Source organism: Xiphophorus couchianus, chromosome 12, assembly GCF_001444195.1.
Source record: "Xiphophorus couchianus chromosome 12, X_couchianus-1.0, whole genome shotgun sequence".
NCBI lineage: Eukaryota > Metazoa > Chordata > Actinopteri > Cyprinodontiformes > Poeciliidae > Xiphophorus > Xiphophorus couchianus.
In genome coordinates, this window is record NC_040239.1 from 9,668,166 (window position 1) to 9,678,931 (window position 10,766).

General features: G+C 36.0%; 2 protein-coding genes across 2 annotated transcripts; one reads left to right on the top strand and one right to left on the bottom strand.

Annotated features, from left to right (window-relative positions):
- Positions 1-317: 317 nt before the first annotated feature.
- Positions 318-2,965, top strand: dynll1 (dynein, light chain, LC8-type 1). The gene is made up of 3 exons (XM_028034060.1): positions 318-554; positions 1,232-1,372; positions 2,594-2,965. The coding sequence occupies exons 2-3, from the start codon at positions 1,241-1,243 to the stop codon at positions 2,729-2,731; spliced, it is 270 nt and encodes an 89-aa protein (XP_027889861.1). The 5' UTR covers positions 318-554; positions 1,232-1,240; the 3' UTR covers positions 2,732-2,965.
- A 1,790-nt stretch (positions 2,966-4,755) lies between these two features.
- Positions 4,756-8,855, bottom strand: rpl6 (ribosomal protein L6). The gene is made up of 6 exons (XM_028034059.1): positions 8,682-8,855; positions 8,486-8,584; positions 7,402-7,545; positions 5,961-6,009; positions 5,013-5,197; positions 4,756-4,936 (listed from the first exon to the last, which is right to left on the bottom strand). The coding sequence occupies exons 1-6, from the start codon at positions 8,829-8,831 to the stop codon at positions 4,784-4,786; spliced, it is 780 nt and encodes a 259-aa protein (XP_027889860.1). The 5' UTR covers positions 8,832-8,855; the 3' UTR covers positions 4,756-4,783.
- Positions 8,856-10,766: the final 1,911 nt, after the last annotated feature.

Below are 10,766 nucleotides of genomic sequence, written 5' to 3' on the forward strand. Positions count from 1 at the left end.
TATATTGAACCTATTGACTAATACTTTATAGAATATTTTTACAGACTTGGCTTTCTAAGGTCATGGTTTCTTAGAAGTTATGTTCAAATTCTAATTCATACCATTATAATATCTAGATTTTTATAGTTTTGAATTTAGGAAAAAAATCGTTTCAACTACACAACGTATATATTTTTATTTACCGAAACTGTAAATTAAAAAAATCCCACGATGGAAAATATATTTCTTTACTGCATTAGAAAACAATTCACTGTTTAGCAATTAGCCCGCTAGCGTTAACCCCACTATACACAAGCGTTGCCCTGACAAAGGCTGTTTCGCGGTGCATGATGGGTTGAAATAAAATGCTACCAGAAATACCACAAGGATACGCACCAGTTGACCAATGAGAGCGCTTTGTGCGTTAACGGCAGCCAATTGGAGGAAGTCAAGGCAGCCGTATCCTACCGCCACACACCCACATCACTTTTGTGTCAACCACTTCGCGGGAGTTATCGCTCCAAGAGCAGTTATCCCATTTAAACTACTCATCGCTTGATACGCTTCCGTTGAAGGTAGGGTGGTAATTTGTGCATTCACGGAGCTGTATTTGAGTTGTTCAGTTTATTATGTGTGCAATATATTTTTACTGGCAAACGCGTTTTTTAAATTGTTTTTTTTTTCCATTGTATTGAATTACTGTTGGTGTTCTTGGTTTCAGCTAATCAGCAGCATCGTTACAAGGAAAAAACATCTTCCCATGATACATTACTTACTATAAAATATATTTTAAAACATTTTATCTTTTCCTGCACATTTAAAAACAACTGGGGAGAGTTTTCTTAGTGGCTAATGCATTTTAAGGAGTTGCCGGAGTTATGGTTTTAGCATGATCCTCTAATCAGAGTATAGGTGTAAAAATGTAGACGGTAATTTTAAATGTCTTGAGTATCCATAGAAACTACGCAGAGCGCACGTTCATCTCGCAGCCTTTTGATGGAAGTTATGTAACACTTGTAGAAATGGCTCGATCAAACATTATGTATCCGTTATTATGTAATAATGTCGTCGCTGAAGAGACATTTTCTTTTTTCTCTCTATGATCTTGACGTGTCCACTGCTTTATTTCCCCCGATGCCGTTGTTGATCAGTGTTGGTACCTTCAGGCAGCCTCTACAGTCACATTATGTATGAGTGTGTGTCAATGCCCTCATCAGGATGATAAATTATCCGCTGTGTTTTGGTTACCCAGAGCAACGCCATGTCTGACAGAAAGCCAGTGATCAAGAATGCCGACATGTCGGAGGACATGCAGCAGGACGCCGTTGAGTGTGCCACACAGGCCCTGGAGAAGTACAACATTGAGAAAGACATTGCTGCATACATTAAAAAGGTATATATATATAAAGGCTCTCTCCATCATGAAGCATCCAACATCTAAACAGACAAATCCACATGAAACCGTCTTTAACTTACTAAATATACCAATCTATCTGAATAGGTTTTTGAAGATTTTGTCATGTTATTGGCATTGTGACCAGGGCTGGATTTAGGATTTAGGAGGGTGTAGGCCCCATGGGTTGGATCCAGTTTTAGTGCCCAACCCATGCAAGGTATTTTTTTCAGAAATATCCAGTCACAGTAGATTGCTAGATACATACACATCATCCTCAAAGTTTCTAGGCCTAGTCCGGATGAAAATATAGTGTCTCCAAAACAATTTTTTATTCAAACTGTCCTTTAAAAACAGGGCATCATTTGAGCAAATCTCTCAATTGCCCCAAAAATCAACCAAAATGTTAGTGACTATGCCAAACATGTGTATCTAGATCTTGCTGTTGTTACATTTAATTTACTTGGGGTTGAAGGTTTGTTCCCAAATAGTTGTGTATTGCATACCTACATTAAAATCACCATAATTCATATAAGAAAGTATACCATGTTTGGAAAACATCAGATTTTTTTGTTTGTTTGGTACATGTGGCCACTAAGAATGATGGGATGACAGACCACAACCTAAAGTTGGAAAAGAATTGCAGGAGTTTTTATACAAATATGTTATGCATAATTGCAAATTTACATTTTATTCTTGATCCTCATTTTTAAAAATAAACCCCTAGTCTCTTGGTAAAATTATTTATTGACCAAAAACCAACTGATATCTCAGGGTGTGTTTTTTTAGGCCCTGCTAAATTTATTTAAGCAAGCATATTTATGTCAATAATAAATGTCAGAACTTAACAAAGCTCGTCCTTTCCATCTTAAGTGTATAGATAATACCCATAGAGGACTGGGGAGGTGGCATCCCTCCACTGTTGTTTTGGGGTGTACATATTTGCAGATTCAAAGACTGTAATTTAATTCTAAGCTATTAATAATGTTAAATAATTTAGTGCCAAAGCTCCATCCATGTATAGGAGCAAGAGCATAATACAGGAAACTGAAAGCATGTTGCCAATAATTTCCTCCGCTCACAATTTAATAAATAAAGTGATGTAGCTTTACATAACACTGCTGACCCATTAATTCGAGAACAACTTCTGGATTGTTTGCTAAATAAAAAACAATTCCCTGCATATTTGATCATTCTGAATATCTCTTTTGTTCCTTACAGGAGTTTGACAAGAAATACAACCCGACATGGCACTGCATTGTTGGGAGGAACTTTGGGAGCTATGTTACTCATGAGACCAAGCATTTCATTTACTTCTACCTGGGTCAGGTAGCCATTTTGCTGTTCAAGTCCGGTTAAGGGAAGGCTGCATTTCCCCAAACCTCCGTTGACCATTCAGTACTGACGGACTTCGAAAGGCACTTATCATTCCTTGGCGAGGGGCCGCTGCCTTTTTTTGTGCTGCATTCTACTTTGTTGTTTTTGACTATATAAACCGTGGCCATGTTAAAGAGATAAAACACTTGTATTTATTTTTGTCTTGTTACATTAGACATGTCGGTTTTTTAATTAAAGTGTAAATGTGAAACAGTCTGTGTCGAATGTGTGCTCTGGTCATTTCATTATGCTGGATCAACCATTTTCTGTACCAACTTAAACCTTGAAGGGCAGCATGGGGCTGGTTCCTATCTGTAAGAGGCAGAGTGCAATCAATCAAGTTTCATTATATAGCACATTTCAACAAGGTAGTTCAAAGAGCTTTACATTATGAAAACATCAAGCACATACAGTCACCAGTAACAGACATTACATTTTATCAAAAGCCATCATCAAATCATCAATACATGTCTGAATGTTTTGTTCACTGTTCATTATGTTTCAAAAGCAACTAAACATGTGGGTTTAGTCTTGATTTTAAGGAACTCAGTGTTACAGCTGTTAATTTTCTGGAGTTTGTACCAGATTTTTGGTGCGTAGGAGCTGAATGCTGCTTCTCCTTGTTTGGTTCTGGTTCTGGGTTGCAGAACAGAACTAGAAGGCCTGTGAGTCTGGAAGGTTGATACAACAACTTTAAAGCAGATCTTTAATATAATTTGATGCTAAGCCGTTCAGTGATTTATACTAACAGTATTTTAAAATCTATTCTCTGAGCTACAGGGAACCAGTGTAGGGACTTTAGAACTGGGTTTATGTGCTCTATCTTCCTGGTTTTAGTCAGAGCGCGAGCAGCAGCGTTCTGGATTAGCTGCAGTTGTCTGACTTGTTAGGCAGACCTCTGAAGACACTGTTGCAGAAATCAATGCGACTAAAGATAAAAGCACAAATTAGTTTCTCTAGATCTCGCTGAGACATTAGTCCTCTAATCCTGGAAATGTTCTTCAAGTGATAGAAGGCCGACTTTGTAACTGTCTTTATGTTGCTCTGAATGATCAGTCGGATGATTAATCAATTACAAGTGTATGTAGTTCACTAAAAATGTGACTGTTCAGGACATATAACCCACAAAAATGAACTGGAATCAGTTGTTAAGCCTGTTAGCAAAGATTCTTTGTATCCTACATATTTTCTATCACAAGTGCTCAGTCTCTGTTCCAACAGTCACTAACTTTATACACTCACTCAATAAATTAAAATATTGAAAAGATCATTTATTTCATTAGCTCCAGCATTTAATATATTAAAAACTGATTTTGATATTTTCAAAATTATGAACAGCTATAGAAAACATGACATCTACAATTAGAATATATCAAACCAATTGAACCATGTTTTTTTAAAACAGAAAAGTGGGATTAATGTAAAATGTATTCCATACCTGCTTACAGGTTATTTTCAAAAGATACTTTTAATCTGACATACCAGACTAAAGCATATAATTTATTTAATATTACTATATTTAAGATTTGTCACTAGGAGTTTGGATTGGCAGCATTGCAACTCTTGGGTGCTGACAAAACCTTTAAAAGTAGTTGAGAGCTTCATCCTCATTTATAAACTGTTCCTCGGTTCCAGGAAGGTGAAAATAAAAACAGCTTTCAAAAATCCACCCATGAAAACCTAAGATCATTAGCCACCTTTGACGACATTCTTAAATTTCTCAACAAGCCCTAGAAAAACACTTGAGAACATCAAACTCAGAATTTTTTTAATTTTTCTAGAATATTTCAGGAATTAATCTCTCCGGAACATTCTATCAAACATATTGATCACATTATCTATCACAACATTAATTATCGATTCATTGCCCAGCCTTAGTTGAAGGTTTCAGGATTAAATTCACGAAACCTTCAGTCTACAAATACGTTTCCATCCAGAAAATGAGCAGAAGCCGTTAAAACTCCATGATACAAATGGAAGTGGAGGTAAAATAACGAGTCAGTCAATAGACGGTGGTAAGTTTTTATTACATATTTAGAAAACCAGCTTGTGTGGGAAAACGCCATTAGTCAGAGCGAAGGTGGAGCGCAGGTATCCTTTCAGCTGAGGCTCCTTCTTGATGAGGGGCAGCAGCTGAGCATCAACCGCCTTCTGGTCCTCCTTCCTCTGCTCCGTCAGCTGGTACTTCTGCAGATTACACAACAGGTTAACGAGGTCGCTAGGAAAACTACGGTGCTACGGAAGCACTTAGAGACCAATTTACCTCCTTTTCCGTATCGAAGATCTCTCCCTCCTGGTGACGGGGCCTCCTCAGCCTCTTCTTCTTGAAGTAAGTGTCGTTGAGGGTTTTGGAGATCTTCATACCAGAGATGTCGATCTTGGTGGTGGTGGCGATAACGAATTTCTGGTGAGCCCTTCGCAGGGGGACTCTGTTCAAGGCAAGAGGGCCTGAAAAAAAGACAAAAACAACAAAAATAAAATACAAACTAATAAATGCAGTTTCAATTTACAATTATAGGATATATTTGATCACTGTTATTAATGTCTTGTACTCTACAGCAGGAGCAAAGTAAGTTAAAATATAACTAAATCTGATGTTTTGAAATGTCTCACCCACCCTATACATGAAAGACAAGTCAATTTAATTCAACTACACCTTCCTGAGTCATTGAGTAATTAGGAATAATAAATATTAATTACACTGAAACAAACACAAATTATGTTTTTATTGTTTCAATAAAAACACATTTTAAATGCTTAATTTTATTAAACAATCAAATTAAGCATTTAATTTTACTTTGCTACTCAAATTAAATGCTTAAATAGAAAGTCCAAAAAAATCTCAAATGTTTTTGCAAAGTTTTCTGGCATTTATAAAATTGAAATAATTTTGGTGATTTTAACTGACATAAAACAAGTTTAGTCTCAACTTCAGACAGTGAGAAAATAAATTTTTTTAGGTGCATAAAAATATCTGGTTTCAACTGTAAATAAAATTTTTCAAATTTAGGCTTTTAATCAAACGTTTGATTGCAATTTATTACATAACTGCAGTTTGAATATACAGAAATCAAGCACTTTCCAGACCTTGCAGACATCTAAATGAAATTCAAGGATTTCAAACACTCATACAAGCCCTGGTAAATAAAAACACAAAACAAACAAGATTTTCCAGCTGCATAATAACTGCTTATGCAATCTGCAGCCTTACCGGTGACAAGCAGGAGACCACTTGAGAGCTGCTTCAGGAACACCACGCGCTGAAAAACAATCATTTCAGTATTAATCTTAAGCGCTGAAGGCATTCTGCTTCAGAACAACGCACCGCGCGCTACAAATATTTCTCCCAGGACATCCAATCTGTTTATCTGAAGCGGTGCAGGCAGAAAACTACCATGACAAGTGTGTGTGGGTACGCTCGCTGCCATAACTTAGCCATACAGCAGGTGAGTGGGAGAGAATCCTCTGTTGCACTGAGGGTGTGAGATTAGAGTTCGATCAAATGTGCAACTAAACCCCCAAACTGTTCTAGAGTAAAAACATTTGATGCACTCAGGATGCGTTTCTGTTTTTAGTGCTCTCACCGTTTACTGATCTGTGCAAAACATAACACACAAAATGCTTGTGCAACATCAATAGCAAAGCTAATATTTCCGTGAAAACTAGTAAATTTCTAATAACGCTTTATAAGTCTGGGCAATAAATTGATTAATCAAATTTTTGTTTTTTTTTAAGAGTTAATTTTTGGTTTCCATAGTTCAGACTGATGTCAGCAAGGCCGCCATGTTTGACAAATTATTTGGACTTTGAATTCAGGTCAACTCTTACACAAAATATAAGGGTCAGACGAAGATTTTTTTTATCTTTAAAGCAAGAATGAATCAATTTTACAAGAATAGGATAGTAGTAATCTAAAAATAAAATAATATGACAATAAAGTCAAAATAATACGAGAATGAAGTAGTAATTTTATGGAAGCACCAATATGAAAAACAAACAACAAAAATTATCCAAACCTTTTCTCATTAAAATGATTTTCTTGTAACTAAGACATTCTTAAGGTACAATTTCTTCTTTGGTTTTGTAATATTAAGACTATATTCTTGAATTTAAACAATTCTTGTAGTAAACTATTATACTATGTGTGTATTTTCTGTCATTTGTATTTTCTTTTTGGAAAGAAAAAAAGACATTTTAAAACTGATTCAAATTGGAAATCAGATTTGGTCTGAAAAAATAAGATTTTATTTTTAATCCACATCACTCAGCCCTATTTATGGAAATTTTCATTCAATTACACCATAGAAAATTACAATTTTCCCACTAACAGTGAAAAGTTAGTTCTCCAATGCAAGCATGAAAAAACATAAAAACCAAAAATAATGATTAAGGGTTTTTTTTAGAAGTTGCACTTAAAATGCTAAAAAAATCTAATCTTTAAAATAATCTTTTACACCTATGAAACAAAATAGTCTCTTTGTGTGGATCTTAAAGGACTGACCAAGAAATTTCTGACTTTTTGTTATTATCCTTTTGATAATGACCAATATTTGACCCTTGTAAGTCAATTTCTCCAGTCTTTTATTGTGTTGGTCATTTCTTTACAACAAATATCCATTTCCTGATCTATAATCATTCAAACAAGCGATTACCTTTCCGCGATGGCGCCCGGTGAGCAGGATGAGGACGGTTCCAGGTGTGATGGAGGCGCGCAGCTTCCTCTTGTGCTGGCTGAAGGGTTTCTTCCCATGGCTCCTCAGTTTACGGGGAACATCCTCTGTGGGGTAGTAGCGGGGCTGCAGGAGGTAAAGATATTGATTTTATAGACTAGAATAACAGCAAACATCTTCATACTGAAATAGAAACTTGGTGTTTACAAACTTGAAAAATGCAAAAACGGTTAAACACAGTAGGTTTAGAAGTTGTAACAAAAAAAATTAGATGGCAAAAGTTCTTCAGTGCTTCCAATGGAATTACCTTTGAACAGTAAAAGCAGCTCTGTCCCTCCCCTACCTGTTGCTGTGCAGTGTCTCACAGAGGTCTCCTAACATTTCCCTCACAAGAGAGGCCAATTTTGTTGTTCAAAAATATTACCAAACCCACAGTAAATATTGAAACTAAAGTAGTACTTCTGGGACTTTTACTCTTCTTATGTGGGACAGAGTTTTAAGCTACTAGCACATTGTCTTAATTTAAGCCAAATAAATGTTTCAACTCACTAACCAGCCAGTGTTCCTCTAATTAAGAGGTTCCCAAACTTTAAAATAATCTGAACCTTAAAAAAATGTCACATTCTGTTAAAAAGCATCACAACAGCAAATCAAGCCCCATCAACAGCTGACTTATTTTCCAATATGTTGCTTTTATTTATTTAAGTACAGCTTTTATCACCTTTTTCACAATGTATACAATGCATATGCTTTCTTATTGCTATTTTTGGCATATAGGTTATTTTATCAGGAGGAACTCAAGACCAGACACATAGTTATTTGGGGACTACTGCTCCAATGCAAACAGTTACAACACAGTAAAATATTCTGGTTGTAAGAATTTAATACTCTGAACTAAATCTGTTCATCCTAGAGATTCCTTTTTAAGATTATTAAAGAGAAATCAAAAGGAAACACCGGTGCTCTGTCTTGAATTAGATTCTATTTACGTCTGAAAGTATTTGTGTAAATGTTACATTTTTGTCCAGCAGCTTATAAACTCTAAAACATTTCACCCATCACTCACCATTTTGCGCAGCTTTACAACACGGGTGCCTCCATTCTTGTCTCCTCCGACAGTTTTCACAACTGTGGCCTTGGGTTTTTCTTTGATCTTTTTCTCAATCTAAAACAAAAGTAAGTTGGGATTAAACGGCGATGTCTCATCATGTGCTTTCAGATTGTTTTTATATCGACTCATGCCGTTGTGGACCGGTCCCCACCTTGGTCTCAGTGGTCTTGGTCTTCCTCTTGTACATTGCCCGGCGGGCGTACATAGCAGAACGGGAGTAGCGGCCGATGCCCCGGGCCAGAACCGGGTTCCGGCTCCCGTGCTTCTTCTTGGCAGACTTCTTCTTGTCTCCCTCTGCCATCTGATACAAATATAAGACAGGGAAGTGTTATTTCAAATCAACTATTTAGCAGGTACATTTAAACAGCTGACCAAATCTTATGCATTAAATTCTGTTTACAGATGATGAACAATACCTGCTTGAATTAGCAACAGATGAATTAGTATTAGTGTTTAAGCCATAACGTCAGCAACAAAACTAGCTTAGAGCTTTCAAACCTCAGTTCAACGAGAGCTAAATAACACCAACAATTAAAACGTAAACCTGAAATCTAGCTGCATCTGAACCAGTAACCCGATGAGCAGCACAAACAAAAAAAATATATTTATAGTATTTTCATGGACGCTTGCAACACTAATGCAAACCAGCGGCATGACATGTAGCATGGCTACACGTTAGCAGCACAGTAGCAGAGCCACCTTGTTAGCTGCTTATTTACATTTATAATTTAAGGCTACTGATTAAAGCAAACCAACAGAATATCTTGTTATTAAATTGTTACGAAATCTATCGGAGAATGGCCGGAGACGCATTTCAAAGCAAGCGGCTCGGCTAGCTTTGTAGACTTCATTCAGGCTAGCCGCCGGCCTAGAAGCGTCGTTGAACTAAAACGTTCCTAAATACAGCGACATGATGGACAAATCGAGGAAATAATGGTGCAGACGGTATCATCTAAGTATACTGTTACAGCGGATGACATTACGGGGTTGTAGTTTTATTCTGTAACACAGATGAAAACAGATCTTTATTCCCACAGTTACACAAAGGCAAGGTTGTCTTACCTTAGCTATGAAAAAAAGACCGACATCCGGGGATGTTACGTTTATAAGGACGCTGTCTCATTACGTTGACGTCGCTGCGACGTGCTTCGTTGATGTGATGGTCTTTGTAGTCCAAATAGGGAATTGTTTACGGTTGTTGTTTTATGTGTTAATTTTTAACTGTTGCCTTTATTTCTCTTATAGCTACTTTTTCTAAAGCATTAACTGCATAATTTACAGATATACTTAAATATTTCTTGTTTTTCTTTTCTTTTAACTTGTAATAAAACAGATTTTCATTTCTAACCGTTCTTTATATTTGTAAACATCACATTCACAAAAGGTTAGCTGAAGATAGGCACCAGCAGATGGATGGATGAGTGGATGGATGGATGGATGGATGGATGGACATTCCCAAAGTACCTCCGTTTTCTAATTGAGGTGCAAGTAAACCTTTAAAACACAAAATATTGTAAATCATTTTATTATTTTTATTTACTTTGTTTTGAGAACATGAAGCAAATTTATATGACATTTTATTCAATAATTAAATATTACTTAATATGCTACAAGAAACATTTGTGCTTAGTGCACCCAAATGGCTAGCACGTCAACATTTTTGGCAAAATTAATCTTATGGTTTTCTTTATCAATTCATTAATCAATAAAGCTAAATTTAAATTTCAAATGCACATTTTTTTAAAAAGAAAACCCAGTTTAATTGGTAGATTTCAAACAATATTTGCTTTCAACTAATTGAAAAGCAAGAACGACCATACAGGGTTGTTTCCAACTTAAAATTATGGAAATCTTAAATTGTTTTTACTTACCTTACTTGTCACGTTTTGCACAATTGCTTCAAGAGTATTGTAAGTTTGTAATTTTCTTCTCATTGTTATTTTTTTCTATGCTTCTCCTGGCAAATTTTCTGCAGTTATATATGCACTTATATGTGCTGTTGTTATAGACTGATGCAAAGATTATGGGGGAAAAAATCTGGTCAACATTTTAGCTTGTGTGTTTATCAGTGCACAAAATAGAGCAAAAGAAGAGTTCTGGTTCAGTTTTAGGCCAGTAATGTTTTTCAGGGTGCAATAAACCCATTTAGAAATTTACTAACGCAGAACATGTCCAAGATATATAATCTGAAGATTTATGCTTTAATATCGGAGGAAGAGAAACTCCTGTTCGTTTA

Bases quoted from the DNA above. Each gene is read 5' to 3' on its own strand.
- dynll1 (XM_028034060.1), top strand. From the start codon at position 1,241: ATGTCTGACAGAAAGCCAGTGATCAAGAATGCCGACATGTCGGAGGAC. The intron at 1,373-2,593 runs GTATATATATAT...TGTTCCTTACAG, and splicing joins TTGCTGCATACATTAAAAAG to GAGTTTGACAAGAAATACAA.
- rpl6 (XM_028034059.1), bottom strand. From the start codon at position 8,831: ATGGCAGAGGGAGACAAGAAGAAGTCTGCCAAGAAGAAGCACGGGAGC. The intron at 7,546-8,485 runs GTGAGTGATGGG...TACCTCCTGCAG, and splicing joins TTGTAAAGCTGCGCAAAATG to CCCCGCTACTACCCCACAGA. The intron at 6,010-7,401 runs GTAATCGCTTGT...ATTGTTTTTCAG, and splicing joins CCGGGCGCCATCGCGGAAAG to CGCGTGGTGTTCCTGAAGCA.